We start from the raw sequence: 20,491 nt of genomic DNA, 5'->3' as shown, positions 1-20,491 counted from the left end.
AGCCAGTGCTATACAGAGAAACCATGTCTTGAAAAAAACAAAACTAAATAAATAAGTAAAAATAAAAGTTACTGAAATCTCCAACTCAATATGTTGTCTTTCTTAATAACTGGTGCTGCTGCCTTTTAAGCCGTAGCTGTTTTAATCAGCAACTGCGGTTGGGCTGCAAATGCCCAGCCTGTGGTGATTCTGTTCCCTGAGAAACTGACTCTTTCAAAGCTACCAAGGGAACATATCTAAATCCCTGCCCCTCTAAATAACTCAAGATTCAAAGGTTGATGTGGAATTCTGTGCCTCAGAGAGGCTGAATACCAAGTCTCACACCTCCTCTCCTTGATACTTGCTGACTCAGCCTCCTGACTGCAGGTAAATTTTATTTAATCAAACAAATGTTAACACATTTTTGCATCCTTAAACAAATGTTCTAGAGCATAAACAAAAGCAGCCCAACCTAATATTCTACAACATCAATACACTATGGTTGCTATGTTAAAAACACAAATATATGATGCCTCAGTAAAAATTTGAAAAAATTAAAAAACAAAAGTACATCATTTGTTTCTACATACATTTCCTACTTGTCGTTATACATCATGAAACAAGCTATAGGTCCAGCTACTCACAGGCTAAGGTGGAGGAATCACCTGAGCACAGGAGTTTGAGTAGCTCAGATAACACACTGATATGAAAGAAAGCAAGAGAGAACAAAGAAGTATAAACACATGTGCAAAGGGGGCTGGAGAGATGATGGCTCCGCAGTTAAGAGCACTGCTGCTTTCACAGAGGACTCAGGTTTGGTTTCCAGCACTCGCATGGTGATTCACAACCATCTGTAACTCCAGTTCCAAGGGATCCAATACCCTCTTTTGGCTTCTGAGGGTACGTGCACATTCATGGTACACATAATATACAGATAGGCAAAACATTCATATACAGAAAATAAATAAAAATAAATACAGTGTTAAAAAAATTTTAAAGTAGCCAAAGGAACTCAAAGAAAGGGCTAGAAAGGAAATTCAATAGTAGAGGGCTTGCCTGGCATGCTCAAGACACTGGGTTCTATCCTCAGTACCAGCTATATATTGAAGACACATTTTATAGATATTAATTACTATGACTGAAACTTCCTAACACAATCAAGCTGAAATGAGTAAATGCCAATAAAAAAAGCATAAATAAATAAGAGCCTAAGTTCTTTAAATCACAAGTTAAAATTGGAGCTGGCATGTATGAGTTTTGATTTTTCCTTTTCCTTACCTTGATATCAAGAGAATAATGCATGACCTTCTGGTCAATTTTCTCTAAGAAAACACACAAAAATTTTAGGGCTTCTTCTCTACAATCACGAAACTATAAGAAATGAATAGAAAACATGGGTAAGAATAAGCCACTCCAACAAAGAGGAAGATAGAAGAAACAAAATGAAACGAAAGTTCTGCACTCACTTCATCAATGCCAAGTGACTTCCGGACAAATACGAGCAAACCAAACTCTGTGGAAAACACTAAGGAAACCTGCAACGCTGGGGGGCACGAGAGAGAAATTAATTAAAAGTGCCAAGAAGCATTTTATAAAAGACCCCTGAAAGCATTGCCTGGTTTTCAAGGTACTCTTGCAAGTAATAAAAAGCTAGATGAGGCTATTATTTTGAAACAATGAAAACAGAACATTCCAGATGTTATTCCACAAAGATGAAGTAGACAAAACTTTCTCTCCTCCTCAAGATGCCCACACTCTTATCTGTGATGTCTAACTTCTGGAAATCAACTTTACAGGGTAATAAAGGTTACAAGGAAGGAGGGTGCTAATTAGTGACCTAAAAATGCTGATACAATACTCCATCTGGTGGATTCAGTGTAACGAGATAAGGCCTTTACAGAGCAAGTCAGGCCAGCTTGAGTAAAGACTCTATCTACATAAAAAACAAAAGGAGAGGAAGAGGAAAATGTCAGAGAGTTGGGTGGTGGTGGTGGTGGCGGCGGCGGCGGCGGCGGCGGCGGCGGCGGCGGCGGCGGCGGCGGCGGCACACGCCTTTAATCCCAGCACTTTGGGAGGCAGAGGCAGGCAGATCTCAGTGAGTTCGAGGCCAGCATGGTCTACAAAGCAAGTTCCAGGACAGCCAGGACTGTTTGTTACACAGAGAAACCCCGTCTTGAAAAACCAAGTCAGAGAGAACACAGTAGAGTACAGTATAGAGAACCTCTCCTGTGTCAGGAGAGGTTCAGGCACCTCATAAGAGGGGTTACAGTATGCTGCTTGCTGCTTTAAAGATGGGGTTACAAATCAAGGGAAGTGGACACACCCTAAAAGCAAAAATCACCAGCACAGAAATAGGTCGTTAGTCCTATAATCTAAATAAATGAAAAATAGGTTGTCTCCTAGACCTTTCAGAAAGGAAGTCTGCCTGAATACCTTGTATTTAGCTTGGTGAGACCCATCCAGCTTCTAATCGTAGTATTTAAGGTGAGTTCTGTTATTTAAAATCAGTAAGCTTTGGAGCACAGTAGCCCAAGCCTTGTAATCCCAGTACATGGGATGCAAATACAGGAGATGCAGAGTTAAAAAGGAGCCTGGGCTGTGTAGACATTGTCTCAAAAATCAGAACCAGGAACCAAGAAAGGCTTGCAGTGGTTATTGTAGCAAAAAGAATTTCACAGCCTATGATCTTTCAATATGTTTATCACAGTAAGGTTGGAACTGCCTTGAGAACAAAGAGGTCACTACAAAAATGAATTCTAACCTTGAAGTCCTGAAAACAGAAAGCAATTAAATGTTAATGTTTTTACATTCTATTTTCTCTATTATTACTAGGTCCTTGACAACACAGTTACTATACAGCGTCTTATTCAAAGTTTTGTTTACTTTTTGTTAAAAAGACAAAAACAAAAACAGGGTCTTACTCTGTAGCCCTAGCTGGCCTAGAACTCAGAGATCTGCCTGTCTCTGCCTAGGACTAAAGACCCACAACACCACATCCACTTCCTTACACTGGTACACAATGAGATAAAAAGGTTTGCCGGTCTGTGTTTAAGAAGGGAAGCCGTGCATGAACTGGCTTTCTGGAGCCCATTCCCCATGGAGGGATGCCTTGCTCAGCCTTGATGCAGCAGCTTGGTCCTGCCTGGCCTTGATATGGCGGACTTCCTTGACTCCCCCTGGGAGGCCTTACCCTCTCTGAGGACTGGATAGGAGGATGGGTGGAGGAAAATTGGAGGGTGGGTGGGAGCAGCGGGCAGGGGAGAGGGAACTGTGGTTGGTATCTAATGTGAAAAAAGAACTCAAATAAAAAAAAAATAAAATGATAAAATGGTGGTTTAAAAAAAAAAAAAAAAGAAGGGAACACAGTTTTTACCCACAACATAATCAATTTTCTTTTATTTGTTTGTGGTAATACCAGAAACTGAACCTATGGCCTCATGCTTATCAGGTAAGTGTTCCATCACTGAGCTGCCAGCCCACAAGTTTAAATATAAAAACATTATTGGGGAACCTGGACCAATAAGGGCACTTCCTACTCTTCCAGAGGACCAGAGTTCAGTTCCCAACACGTGTCTGGTGTAACCACCTGTAACTCCAGTTCTAAGGGCATCCAATGCCCTCAACTAGCATCAACAGCCACCTGCACATCTGGAGACAGACAGACACACAGACACACACAAATAAACAGCGTGGTGGGGAGAGGGGCAGGGGGAGACTATCTGGCTATATAGCCCACGCCTGTAATCCTAGCACTAGGAGAAATGGGTCAATAAGGTAGGAAGACCACAGCTGGAGGCCAGCCCGGGCTAGCTCCAAAAATAAATAAATAAATAAATAACTGAAACAAAAATGCTGAAAAAAGGCATTTCCACAAAGAGAATTAAGTTTTCATGCAGGGCATTGCTAAAACTCAGTTTAAAAACTTTTTTAAAGCTCAGTTTCCAGGCTAGCTTGGGCTACATAGCAAGTCTCTAACTCCAACAAAAAGAAAAAAAAAAAAGGTAAAAAGAACAGTATGACTTTTAGTAATTTTTGCAATTATTCAGAAAATATAGTGCAACGAATAAAGGGTTTTGTAAACGTCCTCGCGGGTTCAGGCGAGATTAAGATGAAATACTTTCTCTTTTACTGTCCTCCAACTTTGGATAGAAAAGACTGCCACATTTGGGGGTCATTTTCCAACACCGGCTTTAAGACATCTTTCTTCAGATGCTAGGAAAAGAGAGCAGTATACACATCCACAGACTGCAGACTTCACACGACCGTGCTACACCAAGGGGGAGAAGCGCTGAGACCTCTGACAGGCAGGCCACCCGGGGACCATACCCACCCAGCACTGCGGAGCTAGTGCTCAGCACGCACTCCTGCCCCAGGCCACGGATCAGCTGGTAACTGGCGCCAGCAGCGCTGCAGCGGTCCGCCGCGGACAGAAACTCCTGCAGCTGCAGTAGCCAGCCGCGTACGCCGGCTCCCTCATCCGCCATGACGCCAGCACCCGCTTCGCGCAAGCACGAGGCCCTGGAAGTCCCGGCGGGAACGCTCCCTTACACTCCCGCAGGCGGGGGTGAGCGCACACACCCCCAGACCTCCCGGTATGTAGCGCCTAACTTGTGCACCTCGGAAATCAAGGAGACATAAGCCTGCCACTCTAACCAAGCGAGGTAGCACAAGAGCGTAACCTGAGCTTGGACGCTGCAGACGTAAACACGCCTCAGGCGGAAGAAGGACTAGCCCGGCACGGATTTCCCGCCAAAGCGCGGTCCCGCTGCAGGACAGCCCATCCGAGGCGAGGGGCACGCAGGGTGAAGCCGCTGCTGTAGCACCGAGGCGGCCTCCTAGAACTCCCCTGTGGGTTCCTTTTGGCGCTTTCCGGAAGTGGAGTGACGCGTCACTGCCTCTGTGATTGGCCGGGCAACTCCTCTCAGGCCACGCCCACTCTCAGGCCAGGGCGCGCAGTGGCGCCGTCCGGAGGCGGAGCTACGTGCCCGTGCCTCTGTGATTGGCCGGGCGCCGCTGGGTGCTGTGACGACAGAGCGGCTGGCGGGAATCCGCTCTGTGTTCGGGCCCGGAACGCTCGTCCGGGTGGGCGCTAGTTTCCTGACTTTCCCTGGTGCACGCTTTTCCAGCTAACCCGGAGCCGAGTGTTGGGACGATTCAGAGCCAGCTTGTCCTTGTGGCGTAGGTACCACAGCACCATGTCATCTCCGGCATCTACCCCGAGCCGCCGCAGCAGCCGACGCGGACGAGCCACCCCAACCCAGACGCGTGAGTTCCCTCACCTTCCCCTTTCCGCCTCGTGTCGATTCCCGCAGCACCGTGGAATGTCCTGAGGCCTCCTAGCCTGGTGCGTGGTTGACGGGCCTGGGCATATAGTGGCCTCTGTTCACTCAAGATACAGATGACTGCTGGGCGGTCTTCCCCGGGCTGTCTGGTGTGGTCAGTTCAGTTGGTTAAAAATGCCCACGCCTATTCTCGCCGTTCTAGTTCGTTTGTATTTTTTTAAGTAATAAGAATACCTGAGAGGAACATCCTGGAAGACTGAGCATGCGCGTTGATACTCTTGGTTTTGTTTTGTATGACAGCGGTAAGAAGTGAGGAAAGCAGGTCATCTCCCAGTCGGAGACGTAGAGGCGAAGATTCATCCACTGGAGAGCTGCCGCCAATGCCCACCTCACCAGGAGCCGACCTGCAGAGCCCCGCTGCACAAAATACCATGTTTTCTAGCCCTCCTCAGATGCATTCTTCAGGTGAGTTTCTGCAGATGTTGGCTATACTGTAATAGAGGTAATTCTTCAGCTGTCTGGTTTGCCACTTTAGCAGTTATGATGCATAAGCATTCTTCTGTGTGAGCTGATAGGTTCTTCACTGAAACAGCTGGGAATGAGGCAGAATTAGTACATGTTAAGTCCTAGTGAGTATAGTAGAACTGCATTTCAGCTGTGAAAGATTGCAATAAGTATTCTGTCTAGATTGGCAGACACCAAGCATGCTAATTTTGGGGTTTGATGTACTACAGGGATTGCTTTCGTGGTAAAGGTGAATATGTTGTTTTTATAGCTATTCCCTTGGACTTTGATGTTAGTTCACCGTTGACATATGGCACTCCCAGCTCTCGAGTGGAAGGAACCCCAAGAAGTGGGGTGAGAGGCACACCAGTGAGGCAGAGGCCAGACCTGGGCTCAGCACGAAAGGGTCTACAGGTGGACCTGCAGTCTGATGGGGTGAGTACAAACCAGCTCTCTGATGGTGACATAAAATAGGTAGTTCCATTAACATATTTCTGTCATATGTTTCTCTATAGACAGCAGCAGAAGACATAGTAGCAAGTGAACAATCTCTAGGCCAAAAACTCGTGATTTGGGGAACAGATGTGAATGTGGCGGCATGCAAAGAAAATTTTCAGGTAAGTTTATGTGTATATATACTAAAACTCATTCCTGAGACTTTGGGAGAAAATATTGGTAATCTGTATGTAGGTAGCTGTGATGTATAGCAGCAGGTTGTTTGCGGCTTAGAATTCATTCCTCAAAAATAATTTATGCATGCAGAACATACTTATACTTTTTTAGATTTTGGTATTTTGAGATGGTTTCTCTGTATGGCCCTGGCTGTACTGGAACTTACTCTGTAGACCAGGCTGGCCTTGAACTCAGATCCTCTTACCTCTGCCTCTCTGCTATGATTAGAGGTGTGTGCCAGCACTCCAAAATAGGTGGTAAACACTTATTATCTTAGCATAGAGGAAGAGGGTTGCCAGAAGTTCAAGGCCAGCCTGGGTTCTATAGTAAGCCCATGTCTCAAATCCAAAAAAGAAGAACTTCTATGTATGTGTACATATAGCCATATACTCAAAATTTTTTTCTTTCATATATTCATTTTTGGTGGGGGGTATGCCATACACAGCTTTTAGGTAGAAGTAAGAGGCCAGTTTGCAGGGTCTAGTTCTTTCTGCTCTGTGGGTTTTGAGCTAGAACTCAGGTTATCAGGCTTCTAGGCAAGTATCCTTAATTACTGAGCCATCTTGCTGGTCTCTCGTTCTGCATTTTAATAATAATTACATGTTCCTAAGCTCATTAAGCTTAATATTTTTTTTTTCCATGTCAAGAGATTCCTTCAATGTTTTACTGATCCTCTGGCCAAAGAAGAAGAAAATGTTGGCATAGATATTACTCAACCTTTGTACATGCAACGACTTGGAGAGGTAATCAAAATATGATTTACAAGTGGAAGTTTTGTGTTTTGATATAATAAATTTAGTGAAATATGACTTGTTCATATATTTTACAGATTAATATTACAGGGGAGCCATTTTTAAATGTGAACTGTGAACACATAAAATCATTTGGCAAAAATTTGTATAGACAGCTCATCTCCTACCCACAGGTAAGAATTGACTTTGAGCCTCATTATAGTAAATGTTTGCAAGGAATGTTCCTAGCAAGCAAATTTATATTTAGGTTAAAAATATACTTCCAAAGGTTGAATATTTCTTAAAGAAAACCATGTTTTACTACATTAAAAATGAGGAGGATTTTTTTTTTCTTTACTAATTGTAGTGTTTCTTAAAAATAATGAACCTTACCAGTGATTTCTTGAAGTAAATTACCTCTTTTTCAGGGGATATTAATTGAATGCTGTTGAGGCAGGGGTAGTGTCCAGGGTAGCTTTGTAGCTGAAAATGACCTTGAACTCCTGATTCCTGGGCTTCTGACCCCTGGAGCTGGAGTTATGGGGGCTTATGAGCCATCTGATGTGGGTACTGGGACCTGAATTGGAGTCCTGGCAGAGCAACAAGTGCTGTCAACGCCTGAGTTACTCCTTCAGCCCCTACCTCTTTACATTTGTATTTACAGGAGGTCATACCAACCTTTGACATGGCTGTCAATGAGATCTTCTTTGAACGTTATCCTGACTCCATCTTAGAACATCAGATTCAAGTAAGACCTTTTAATGCGCTGAAGACAAAGAGTATGAGGAACCTGAATCCAGAAGGTAATATATTTAGTAGAAAATGCCTTATGTGGAAAGAAAGCTCAAGAATTGTGTAGTGAGTAGTGATAGCATTAAATTATAAGTTGAAAAAGTATATTCTGAATACTTTTATGAACTAATTGTGCATTTTTTAACTTCACTGAAATATCTGATATAAAAGAAATAATTCTCTCCTGCAAAAGTGAATTTATTCAAATACAGTAAATCTCTAGTTAGTAGGTATGCACTTTCCTAGTCACTAAAGAAAACAAAGACAGAAGTCCAGCAAGGTGGCTCAGCTATAGAAGCAAATGCTATGAAAACCTGATTATTTGGGAAGGAGAGGATTGACTCCTAAGAACTGTTCTCTATTTTACATATGTGCCCACACTCATACATACATGTAATAATAATAATAATAATAATAATAATAATAATAAAACAAATGTAGAACATGATCCTCAACTTTAAGCTTAAAGAATTCCAGCTTGGGAGCTAATGAAACATGAGCAGGAGGTAAGTGTCTGTGAGTAGGAAAAGGACAAAGTCCTAGACATGCAGAGGAAAAATTGGTTGTGAAAGAGAAATTTAGATGATAGGATTTGAAAAGTGAATATGGCAGAATTCCTTCTAGATAGCAGAATGGAGGGATGAAGGTAGAAAATGCTGCATGTGAGCAATAGCATATGTGGGTGGCTGAAGCAGGGACACTGGAGACAGTGTTTAGGATCAAAGAGCCTAGTTCAAGAGTACTTGGAATGACAAAGAAGAATGTAGGTTTTTACTCCTCATTCTGGGTTGCCTTGCCCAGTCTTAATACATGGGAGGTGCTTAGTCGTTTTTGGTTTTTGTTTCTTTTCTTTTCTTTTCTTTTTTTTTTTTTTTTTTGAGATAGGGTTTCTCTGAGTATCTCTGGTTGGCCTGGAACTCACTCTGTAGACCAGGCTGGCCTCAAACTCACAGAGATCTGCCTGCCTCTGCCTCCCTGATTAAAGGCGTGTGCCATCACCGCCTGACTGATGTGCTTAGTCTTACTGAAACTTGATAGGTCATGCTTTCTTAATGTTTATGGGATATGGGACACCTGCCCTTTCCTAACAGAAAGTGAGAAGTGCATTGAGGGTGGGAACAGATGGGGGCAGGGTGAGGGACTGGGAAGAGAAGAGGGAGGAGAAACTGCAACCAGGGCATACAATAAATAAACTAATTAAAAAAAAAATATTTAGGTTTTATTTCAAAATAAGTAGGGAGATGTTTAGAAGAGAAAGATTTTGCCACATAGGCAAATCAGGGAAGCTCTTTTCATATGAATTCAGTTAGGCTGACAGTGGCTCAATTATGGGACATCAGCATCCTAATCTGGACAGTCCATGGTGATATAAATAAAACAGAAGGATGTTTTTCCATGTGTAAAGATAGAAATGTAATTGTTTTATAGACTTAATAGAAATACCTCTGTAGATAAATATACTAAGATTGTAAAGTACCTTCCATAGCAAAATAACATAAGCAATTAACATGAGCAGGACTTTTCAGTATTTATTAAAGAACCATAATTTTCTGTTATAAAATCAGCTCTTTACATCACCTTTCTGGTGAGATGTTGGAGACCTTAAGGGGAGGCATGCCATACTTTAGAAAGAACTCATGCATAAAGCCTGGGATAAAGTTAATGGTGCTGACTGTAAAAAAGAAAAAGAAAAAGCGTGTTACAGAAGCTTGTTTTATGGATGACTGCTAAGAGGCAAATTGCTTTTTTTCCTGTAGGCACTGACTACAAAAATAGATGTGATATGTATTGATGACATCTTTAACTGTGTCCTTGCTCCATTCTGTAGGTGAAAGAGAGGCTTAATATATCACCAGGGTCATATACTTTGCCCATGTTGTCCTGGTCTAGAATCTAGGCCATTCTTGTGTATTATATATTTACTTGTAGCACATGCTATGCAGGCCAGAGGAAATGTAGGGTATCATTTCTTAGGCACTATTTTGAAAAACAAAAGGGTTTTTCACTGAGTAGGGCTCAGCAAGTAAGCTAGCTGGCTGGCCAATGAGCCCTAAATGTCCTTCTGGGTTGTTGGTTTTTTTGTTTGTTTGTTTGTTTTTTGGTTTTTCGAGACAGGGTTTCTCTGCGTAGCTTTGCGCCTTTCCTGGAGCTAACTTGGGTAGCCCAGGCTGGCCTTGAACTCACAGAGATCCGCCTGGCTCTGCCTCCCGAGTGCTGGGATTAAAGGCGTGCGCCACCACCGCCCGGCCTATGGGTTGTTTTTTTTTCTTCCCCAGTGCTAAAATTACAAGTATATCCCCAATCCCAGCATTTACAGCCCAAAATTTTTACCTGAGATTTAGGTTTTCCAGGTGGCTTTAAATGATATGAGAGACTGGGGACAAAATATATCTACACATCATGTTTCTCACCTGTTGATATCCTCTAAACGGGACACATAAGGAAGAAAGGGCTAGATGTGGGCCAGCAAGATGACTCATTGGGTAAAGATGCCAAGCCTGACCACTTGAGTTAGATCCACAGGACCCATACAGTAGGAGAGAGAACTCACTCTCAAAAATTGTCTTTGGTCTCCACACTTGCACCATGAAAGCATGTATTCATATTCACATACTGTTAATAAGTAAATAAATAAAAAGTAAAGAAACGTTAAAAAGGATCAGAAGTATACTGGTGTTGAGAGGAAAGAAGGCTGGACATAGGAAGGACATCCTAGGCTGGTCCTGAGGATATCAACCAGCTGTCCATTCCTGTTTACAGTGCATGCTGTGTCTCTATTGGTCATCTACAATTCTACTTGAGTTAAGAGTCTGCCTTAGCAGCAGACCCAGGTTGGTGGGCTGAGGGAAGAGGCTGGTGGACAAGCAACCCTCTTTCCCCTTTACAGACATCGATCAGCTCATCACCATCAGTGGCATGGTCATCAGGACATCACAGCTGATTCCTGAGATGCAGGAGGCCTTCTTCCAATGCCAAGTGTGTGCCTATACCACCCGTGTGGAAATGGACCGAGGCCGAATTGCAGAGCCCTGCACTTGTGCCCACTGCCACACCACCCACAGCATGGCACTGATCCACAACCGATCTCTGTTCTCCGATAAGCAGATGGTATGTGTCCACTCTGCACCCAGACTGAGGTTCCCCAACACACTGCTGCCTGTGTTCTGTCTCTGTCTGAATCCTCAGCCAAATTTATTTTGTCAGTCTGTCTTCAACCTTCCTAAATGGAATTAAGCGCTTTGCCTTTGATAGTCATGGTTTTGTTAATGACTAGAATTTGGAGCACACCGATGCTTCAGTACTGATATGCTACGTTGTAAACACTGTTGTGTCTACACTGTACAAAGGGCTATGGTTTTTTATGGCTTTGTTTATTTTTGCATGGTAATTTCTGTTTCTGAAGTTCTCTCTTTCCTATTCTTCCTTCAGATCAAACTTCAAGAGTCTCCTGAAGACATGCCTGCTGGACAGACACCTCACACTGTTGTTCTTTTTGCCCACAATGATCTTGTAGACAAGGTTCAGCCAGGGGACAGAGTGAATGTCACAGGTAAGGATGTATGTTTGTAACAAGACAGTTGATGCTGTGGTTTATCTCTGTAAGTTCTCAGATGCAGATTTTAAGTTCATGTTCTGATGGGCCCTTGCTGTGTAAATCTCTCAGAACTTTGTATGTATCTCATATTGGTAATGTTGATGCATAAGAACAGCTTCAGGGTGTAGTTAGTGTTGATTTGATTCAGTCAAACAGTAAGTAGCTCATCGACAGAGCACGGACATGGGAGTCATGAATGCTTTTCTACTTATCTCTTATATGTACAGCTACAGGTTTCCTACATGTACAGCTACGGATTAACGTTACTGATGGGTAGAGTAGGGCAGAGCACTTTGTCCATATGGGAAAGCAGTTGCTGACTTGTTGGTTGTTGCAGCATGCTAAATGCTGTCTCTTCATGACAAAGTGCCCGATTTTCAATGTCATATGGGTGTGGCAGACTTTCCAGTTTGGAGAAATGTAGGCATTTGGTCAAGGGTGATGGGTCAAAGAACAACATTGTTCTTCATTAGGAATTGAACCCAAGTATCCCTGGCTCTTGAGTCTGGGGCTTACTGTCCCAGCTACTCAGTGAGTCAGGATTTCTTCCCTAACATAAGAGAGACATGCAATCCCAGTTTTGCCCCCCAATTGCCCTAACACCTCTGGTAAGGTATTTAATCCAGTAGGTTGTTTTCTTCAACCATTGTATCTTCAGTGCTCTATCACAGTTGGTACCTAGAGGAACAAAACTGGGCCAGTTCAGACATCATTAATATCCCCTAGTCCACATCACTCTATGGGTGAAGTGTAATCTGGTTTGCATTTTTAAAATGTTACGTGTTTGGGTTTTTTTGTTTGTTTTGTTGTTGTTGTTGTTGTTGTTGTTTTGAAATTTTGTATCAGAGGACAGCTTGTGGGAGCCAGTTCTCTTGTTCTTCTTACATGGAGCCTGAAGATGGAACTCAGGTCATAAGGCTTGGTGGCAAGTGCCTTTACCTGCTGAGTACTTTTTTAGCTCTGTAAACTGGTTTTCTTTTATGTTTTAAATAAGAGTTGCATTGTCTTGTTAAAGGACCATGGTCTATACTGTGAGAATGAGAGAGATCAGATTTAGCCCTCAAAAGTAAAGGGCCTGGGTAAGTGACACTTGCTGTGCAAATCTGATGACCTGAGTTCCTTCCCTGGGTCCCACCTGGTGGAAGGAGAGAACCACCTCCCAAAGCCAGCCACTGACCTCCACACACCGCCCTGACACATGAGTGCATGCACACAGGCATCTCACATACTGAGAAGTTGAAACTTGGATTTGTTTTAAAGCAGCCAGAAACAGAATTAGTGTGGAGTGCAGGGCTAGTTTGAAACCCAAAGAAGAAAAGCATCAGATATACCAGTTTAGAACAACTTTCCTTCTTAGAGAATGTATGCATTCGAGTAGTTAAAATATTGTGTATCACTTAATTTCTCTCTGAATTACTTTCTTTGGGGACACAGAGGTGTGAGGGTTGGATTGGCATGCAGTGCTAGGGATCAAGCCCAGAGCTTTGCACATGCTGAGTAAATATGCTCTGCTAGGGAGCTAGCTGTGTCTCCAGCCCTTAATTAGGTTTGTGAGAGGATATCAGAAAGTATCTCGTTCCTAGTATAAAGCCTAGGTTGTCATTTTTCTTTCACCTTTGAGTCAATAGACTATTTTGCTATTTGTTACTGTTAAAAGATTTGAGCTTTTAGGATTTTCATTTTCTCAAGTTTTTGGTGTAGGATTTAGCATTTTGTTCCAGTCAATTACTAAGTAAATCTTTTAGCCTAGAGAAATGACATTACTGTATTAAATATGACCATGATGCAACCTTTTTTCACAAATAGCCTGCTTTCATTTTGCACCTAGAACAATTGTGTACCAAGTAGTTATGCACAGATAGTTCCTTAAGTTCATACAGAACAGATGGATACAAATGTGATTTTGGATCTGTTCTTAAGAACTTGTTTCTTGCCGGGCAGTGGTAGTGCCTGCCTTTAATCCCAGCACTCAAGAGGCAGAGCCAGGCGGATCTCTGAGTTCGAGACCAGCCTAGTCTACAGAGTGAGATCCAGGACAGGCACAAAAATTACACAGAGAAACCCTGTCTCAAAAAACCAAAAAAACAAAACTTGTTTCTTGGGTCTGGAGAGATGGATCAGCAGGTAAGAGCAATGACTGCTCCTCCAGAGGACTCAGGTTCAGTTCCCAGCACTTACATGGCAGCTCACAACTCCAGTCCCAGGGGATCTGACACCCTCACACAGAATATAGACAGGCAAAATACCAATGAACATTAAATAAATAAATCTTTTTAAAAAGAAAAGGAACCTGCTTCTTCCCAGTTTGGCTGTTTCTTGATTTTCTTAATGTAGGCCTTTGCCTAGGTGGCTAACAGGTAATGGATATTCAAGTGAGATGGGGCTCCCCGGTGCTGCACATTGCCTGTGCTGACTACTGAGCTTGCAGGAGAAGCAGAAAGGTAAAATTGTGTCTCCTGTATATGTTCTTAGGCATATATCGGGCAGTACCTATTCGAGTCAATCCAAGAGTGAGCAATGTGAAGTCTGTCTATAAAACCCACATTGATGTTATTCACTATCGGAAAACTGATGCAAAACGCCTGCATGGCCTTGATGAAGAAGCAGAACAGAAACTTTTTTCAGAGAAACGTGTGAAATTGCTTAAGGAACTTTCCAGGAAACCAGACATTTATGAGCGACTTGCTTCAGCCTTGGCTCCCAGCATTTACGAACATGAAGATATAAAGAAGGTAACAATGGAGTTTTTAACTTGATATTAAGATTTACAGTTCTTTGGGATCGAGTATTTTAAAAAAATTCATTTGCCATTGCTACCATCTCCCAAAGATAAGAACTATTTTCTCTGTGACAGAGCAAGTCACTGACCTCTGCCTCAGTTGTTAGTTGAATGTTGCTATTTTGTTGTGTATATACTCATCTCTGTGCTGTGTGCATTCTTTTCCCTAAACCTAAGAGGTTATTTGGGGTCAGAACAGAGGTTATGTTGGTTAAGTCCTAGAATGATGTCATGTCTACTTAGGTTTAAATTGGTTAGGAATAATTTAGAGTGACCAGAGCACTCTCAGATGACTTTGGTCACACCTTCAGCTTATAAAATAGAAAAGTACCTCTGAAACATAAGAGAAAGCTATTACTCTACAAAATGAATGTTTAGATGTGTTTATGCATTTTTTTGTAGGGAATCTTGCTTCAGCTCTTTGGTGGAACCAGGAAGGATTTCAGTCACACTGGAAGGGGCAAATTCCGTGCCGAGATCAACATCCTTCTGTGTGGTGACCCTGGTACCAGCAAGTCCCAGCTGCTGCAGTATGTATACAACCTGGTCCCCAGGGGCCAGTACACATCTGGAAAGGGCTCCAGTGCAGTTGGCCTCACAGCCTACGTGATGAAAGACCCTGAGACCAGGCAGCTAGTCCTACAGACAGGTGCCCTTGTCTTGAGTGATAATGGCATATGTTGCATTGATGAGTTTGACAAAATGAATGAAAGTACAAGGTCTGTACTGCATGAAGTCATGGAACAACAGACTCTATCCATTGCAAAGGTGAGTGGTGATGTCCACTGTGACTACAGACTCTCAGATGATATCTGCTCTTAAGAAAGTGATCAGTATTTCTCAACACATTTCAGTTAACCTTCTATATTGAAACCTCTGTCTTACATTAACTTTTATTCACTAATATGTAGTGCTCATAAGCTCGAGTTTGTGTTGAAGTTACTATCAGTGTCAAGTGTTTGCTTTTTGATTTTAAGACGTTAACACATCTGCAGGGGGTTGGAGTGTTGGCTCAGTGGATTAGAGCAATGGTTGCTTGGCCAGAAAACCTGGGTTTGATTCCCAACACCTACATTCGGCTTACTGTCATCTATAACTCCAGTTCCAAGTGCTCTCTTCTGACCTCCAAGGTTACTAAGCACACATGTAATGCACATTCATTTAGGCAAAACACCCAATGCATAGAATAAAATTTAATTAAAAAGAAATACAGCTGCAGAATGCATATATCTAAGGTCAGTCCTAGGCATGAATCTAAGGACAGAGTGCCATCTGTGTGCACTGAAACCAGTGAGAATCTTTGAAATAAGAAACAGCTGAGCAAGTGAGGATTAGCCAGAGGTCAGATGAATATAGTTGTCTTCCTTGTGGGAGTCAGGAAAAGGCTTCTAACTGCAGTGCTTCCTCTGATAGGCTGGAATCATCTGTCAACTTAATGCACGGACGTCTGTCCTGGCAGCAGCAAATCCTATTGAGTCTCAGTGGAATCCTAAAAAAACAACCATTGAAAATATCCAACTACCACATACATTGTTGTCAAGGTACTAAAACATTTCTGTACAATGAATGCTTCTGCTGGCTTATTCATACAATTGTCAGCAGTAGATTGGAAAGAAAATAAGAGTCAGCAAGTGTTAGCAATATCTTACTAACCTTAAACAATAATTCAGATTTGGTTGGTCAGACCTTTTGGCAAGGTTTATGTTAATTATACTAAATTTGTTTTGTTTCTGGTGGTGCTAGGGATTTAATAAAAGGCCTCTCATGTGTTAGGCAAGTGCTCTATCCCTGAAGTACACTCCTTATGAAACAGTTATTCTCAGACAAGTTGAAGGTACTTTTACCCAAAAATACTTGCTCCTCTGAATTAAAGAAAAGACTTAATTCTCTGACTTTGCTCTTACCTAGGCAGGTGATGTGGCAGCCCTCTGTGAGTTCCTATACAGTACAGTCAATGAGTGACTTAAACACCTTCTAAGTCCTACTTATAGATATGTTGGTGTCTCAACTAAGAAGACGGTGTTTTTCCTCTGTCTTGTCAGGTTTGATCTTATTTTCCTCATGCTGGACCCTCAGGATGAGGCATATGACCGGCGTCTGGCTCATCACCTGGTTTCACTGTACTACCAAAGTGAAGAGCAAGTAGAGGAGGAGTTCCTAGACATGGCAGTGCTGAAAGACTACATTGCATATGCACATAGTACTATCATGCCCCGGCTGAGTGAGGAAGCCAGCCAGGCTCTGATTGAGGTAACCAGGCCTAAGAAACAGTTTGTAACTCTAGATGAGCTACCTGTTTCTCTTCTTTGCTTGTTTTTAAAAAGTAGAGTCTATGGTAATTTAGATTCACACATACTTACAAGATGGGCAGGAATGTGCTAGGGCTTGTTTGGGCTGTATTGTGAAATGGCATGTGCTTTGATGGGTTTATATCCTAGCTAGGTTCCAAAAGGCTCAATGATGGTTACAGATGATATGTGATTTTTTTTTTTCCATTTGTACCATGAAATAAATGAAACTACATGCAAAACGAATTCTCTTTGAAACAGTATATCCTCAGTCATCTTTATATGCCTTGTAGAATGGGTCTTATGGGCAGACATTTGCCAAGCCTTTTCCTACAGGCTCTCTGATATATTCCTTTCCTTTGCCACTGTTTCCTTTGTTGTGGTTGTTGCTGTGTGTGTGTTCTTTCTGTCTGTGGGTCTGTGTGTTTGGTGTTGGGGATTATACCTATGGGGGTCTAGACATGCATTCTTCTAAGTTTATACTAGCAGCCTTTTAATCTCTTCTTCATGCCTACCTATACAGATGTCTCCAACAAGTCTTACTGTCAAATATTCCTGATATCACCATACATTGATGTAACAGTCCTCTAGGTTTCTACGTTTCTGTTTGTGTGTAAGAGTCTAACCAAGCCTTCATGAGTTTCAAATCCACAGCCTAGAGCCAATTCGTAACTACCTAGAGTTACACTGCAGACAGAGAGGCCTTCAGTTATTTAATAGAACCCTAACTATTCAAGGTCATCCATGAAACTGAAAGTTCTTGTCAGCAGTGACTTTTATGTTGTTTCTACCTTCTCTAGGCTTATGTGAACATGAGGAAGATCGGTAGTAGCCGGGGAATGGTTTCTGCTTACCCTCGACAGCTAGAGTCATTAATTCGTTTAGCAGAAGCTCATGCTAAAGTAAGATTTTCAGACAAAGTTGAAGCAATTGATGTGGAAGAGGCAAAACGCCTTCACCGGGAGGCCCTAAAGCAGTCTGCAACTGACCCACGCACTGGCATTGTGGATATATCTATTCTTACTACAGGTTTGTTACTTGCTTTGAAGGAAAAGACTTAAAATCAAAAGGGGTTCTGTTTCCTCTGGTGTCTTGGTACCTATTAAAATCCATTTCAAGGGAGAATAAGGCATGCACATTGCTCACCTCTAGTCCCAGCTGTGCAGAAGGCTCAGGGAAGAAGGTCACTTGGGCTCAGGAATTCTAGGCAAACTGAGGCAGCATAGTAAGGCCCTGTCTCAAAAAGAATTTGGTCTCCTAGTAAGCATAAATATACTTGCTACACAATTCATGTAGGCTTTCAGTGGCAAGTAGCTATTGATACATAAAGTAATTGAAATAACAAAACTCATGTTCTTGAATATGCTCTGGCATTTGGCTCTTCTAACTTTTTTGGCAATACTATTGAGGGAATGTTTGTGGGAATCTGTAACATTTCACTTCCTCATGGCAGAAATATTTTCAATGATTTCTTTTTGAAATAGGGATGAGTGCCACTTCTCGTAAACGAAAAGAAGAATTAGCAGAAGCATTGAGGAAACTTATTTTATCTAAGGGTAAAACACCAGCTTTAAAATACCAACAACTTTTTGAGGATATCCGGGGACAGTCTGACACAGTAAGTGTTTATATATGTGTAAGTAATAAATGTAAATAAGGATAAGATAGCCACTGGGTGGTGGTGACTGCACACTTTTAATCCCGCACTTGGGAGGCAGAGGTAGGATTTCTATTTCGAGGCCAGCCTGGTCTACAAAGTGAGTTCCATGACAACCAGGGCTGTTACACAGAGAAACCCTGTCTCAAGGTGAAAAAAATGGGAAGAATAAGATCGCCTCTTCCATAAACACATCATCAAGAAATACATAATCTCTGGGTGGTGGTGGTGCACGCCTTTAATCCCAGCACTCAGGAGGCAGATCCAGGTGGATCTCTGTGAGTTTGAGGCCAGACTGGTCTATAGAGCAAGATCCAGGACAGGCACCAAAACAACACAGAGAAACCCTGTCTCAAAAAAAAAAAAAAAAAAAAAGAAAGAAAGAAAGAAAGAAATACATAATTAATATTTTAGTGTACTTGTTTAGAGTTTAGATTTGTTTTAGCGATGTAATATTTGTATGGCCTTTTACAATTAATTAAAGATGAATTATTAGTGGAAAAAAAACTATGGGTTGAAGTAAAGGTCTGTTTGTTTTTTGCTTTTATAACACTTCTTTACTTTCCCTTGACTATATTGCATGATGGCAGAGCTTAGAAAGGACAGTATGCACCTGGTCCTCTGAAGAAACATTTGCCATCCCTAATTTACAGCTTAAAAAAAAATGTGTTCAAGTGGGGTTGGTGAGATGGCTCAGTGGGTAAAGAAGGTACCTGCCACTAAGCCTGATAACCTGAGTTCTATTCCTGGGACTCTTGTGGTGGAAGGAGTGAACTGACTTTGGCAAGTTGGCCTTTGACCTCCAGTTATGCACCAGCCCTCACCCCCAACACACATGGGAACACAAAATAAATACAGCGTATAAAAAATGTAATTTAGCAAAGTGAATTGTCTACAACCACCAAAAAGACAGACTCTGAGTGGTAGTTTAACATTTGTGTGTCTAACAGGAAGGACTCAGTGTGTGACATTTTTGTTTCCTAGGCAATTACCAAAGATATGTTTGAAGAAGCCCTGCGTGCTTTGGCTGATGATGACTTCTTAACAGTGACTGGGAAAACTGTCCGCTTGCTCTGAACTGTGTGGCTCTTGGTCTAGAGTCAGCTGCTGTTGTCACTGCTGTAAATAGAGTTTGAAAGGCAGTATTCATTACACCACATAAAAATTTTTTATCTTGCATTGTGTTTTTTAGTAAATGTATGTTTCTACTTTCTTTGTTTTTACATTTTAAATTACCAACATATACAGTAGAGGTTACTTTCTTGATGTGCCACTTTAATTTTTAAGCATCTCTTTGTACACTGAGTCCAAGTCCAGTTTGGAGAAGGTTTTCTAATGGGAGCTTTGCTTTTGTTGTATTGCAGTGCTGGGAATGAAGCTAAGGGTGACAACCATGGTATATATGCAAGCTATGTCCTCATTGTGTGGAGAATTTTGTGATTGGAGGTAACAGATGGCCAGGATACATCCTTTATTGTGATGTGATGATGGGCTAGGGATTTTATATCTTTTATAGCACCTGAATTTAACTTAATTTGTAGAAACTTACCCCCATAACTGTTCCTAGAACAATATGATTGAAAATTACTAAATTCCAAATTGGCTTCTACTTTTTCCTAATATGTAAAATTATTTCCTAAATAAATGATAGAAAAAGTAATACTTGGTTGTTTAACACTGTTTCTCATTAAGAGCAGAACTTTGCTAAATACTATATTCTTTGAGTCATAAAGGTACTTTATAGGCTATAAAACAAAACAAGATGTAACAACTTTGCATTAATCTTTTGAGAGCCTTGTAATCACTATTCTCAAAACCATTGTAGCTTTAAATCTATGTAAATATTTCTACACTAAATCTCCAAACCATTTGAATTATATGAATTAGACTTTAGTGTAACTTGTAATCAGTTTTCACTGGTAGTGTTCATAGATCTAAAAATGAATTCTTATATATAGCATTGAGATGTTGAAATTGAAATGCTGTATTTCAAAGGAATAAGTAATTGAGTTGGCCATCTACCTATCCATTTGTGTACATTGGTATGAGTTCCTATGTAGAAGATGGCTTCCACGTGTCACCTTTACCTAGGAATCAGGTCATCAGAAGATGAGGGCATGAGAAACCTCATAACTTGTCTAAAGTCCCAAAACAGGAGCTAGAGTTCATTATGTTCTGACTGGAACTGAAACTTACCTAGCCATGTCTAGCT

The 20,491-nt window shown here is 41.7% G+C and overlaps 2 protein-coding genes across 3 annotated transcripts in view; one reads left to right on the top strand and one right to left on the bottom strand.

Annotated features, from left to right (window-relative positions):
* The window catches only part of Prkdc (protein kinase, DNA-activated, catalytic subunit), a 234,571-nt gene extending 229,927 nt beyond the window's left edge, over positions 1-4,644 (bottom strand). Inside the window, exons 1-3 of one of the 2 annotated variants that reach the window (XM_006997186.4) lie at positions 4,310-4,644; positions 1,446-1,522; positions 1,258-1,350 (exon numbers count right to left, since the gene is read on the bottom strand). In XM_006997186.4, coding sequence (XP_006997248.1) covers positions 1,258-1,350; positions 1,446-1,522; positions 4,310-4,463 — 324 coding nt within the window. In that variant the 5' untranslated portion in view covers positions 4,464-4,644. The remainder of the gene's footprint in view (positions 1-1,257; positions 1,351-1,445; positions 1,523-4,309) is intronic. The other variant, XM_076548362.1, reaches the window with a different exon arrangement.
* A 185-nt stretch (positions 4,645-4,829) lies between these two features.
* Positions 4,830-19,458, top strand: Mcm4 (minichromosome maintenance complex component 4). Its single transcript, XM_006997185.4, has 16 exons — positions 4,830-5,244; positions 5,562-5,726; positions 6,037-6,200; positions 6,281-6,382; positions 7,085-7,180; positions 7,267-7,362; positions 7,833-7,971; positions 10,848-11,068; positions 11,390-11,510; positions 14,028-14,287; positions 14,737-15,102; positions 15,748-15,875; positions 16,377-16,584; positions 17,423-17,651; positions 18,107-18,240; positions 19,264-19,458. Exons 1-16 carry the CDS (start codon positions 5,175-5,177, stop codon positions 19,354-19,356), a joined length of 2,592 nt encoding a protein of 863 aa, XP_006997247.1. The 5' UTR covers positions 4,830-5,174; the 3' UTR covers positions 19,357-19,458.
* Positions 19,459-20,491: the final 1,033 nt, after the last annotated feature.

The sequence above is a fragment of the Peromyscus maniculatus genome, chromosome 12 (genome assembly GCF_049852395.1).
Source record: "Peromyscus maniculatus bairdii isolate BWxNUB_F1_BW_parent chromosome 12, HU_Pman_BW_mat_3.1, whole genome shotgun sequence".
Classification (NCBI taxonomy): domain Eukaryota; kingdom Metazoa; phylum Chordata; class Mammalia; order Rodentia; family Cricetidae; genus Peromyscus; species Peromyscus maniculatus.
The sequence above is the reverse complement of the archived record's forward strand: the minus strand, read 5'-3'. Positions and strand labels throughout refer to the sequence as shown.

Coding starts and splice junctions, on each gene's coding strand:
- Mcm4 (XM_006997185.4), top strand. CDS start 5,175: ATGTCATCTCCGGCATCTACCCCGAGCCGCCGCAGCAGCCGACGCGGA. Junction 6,383..7,084: donor CATGCAAAGAAAATTTTCAG/GTAAGTTTATGT, acceptor TTCCATGTCAAG/AGATTCCTTCAATGTTTTAC. Junction 7,363..7,832: donor AGCTCATCTCCTACCCACAG/GTAAGAATTGAC, acceptor TTGTATTTACAG/GAGGTCATACCAACCTTTGA.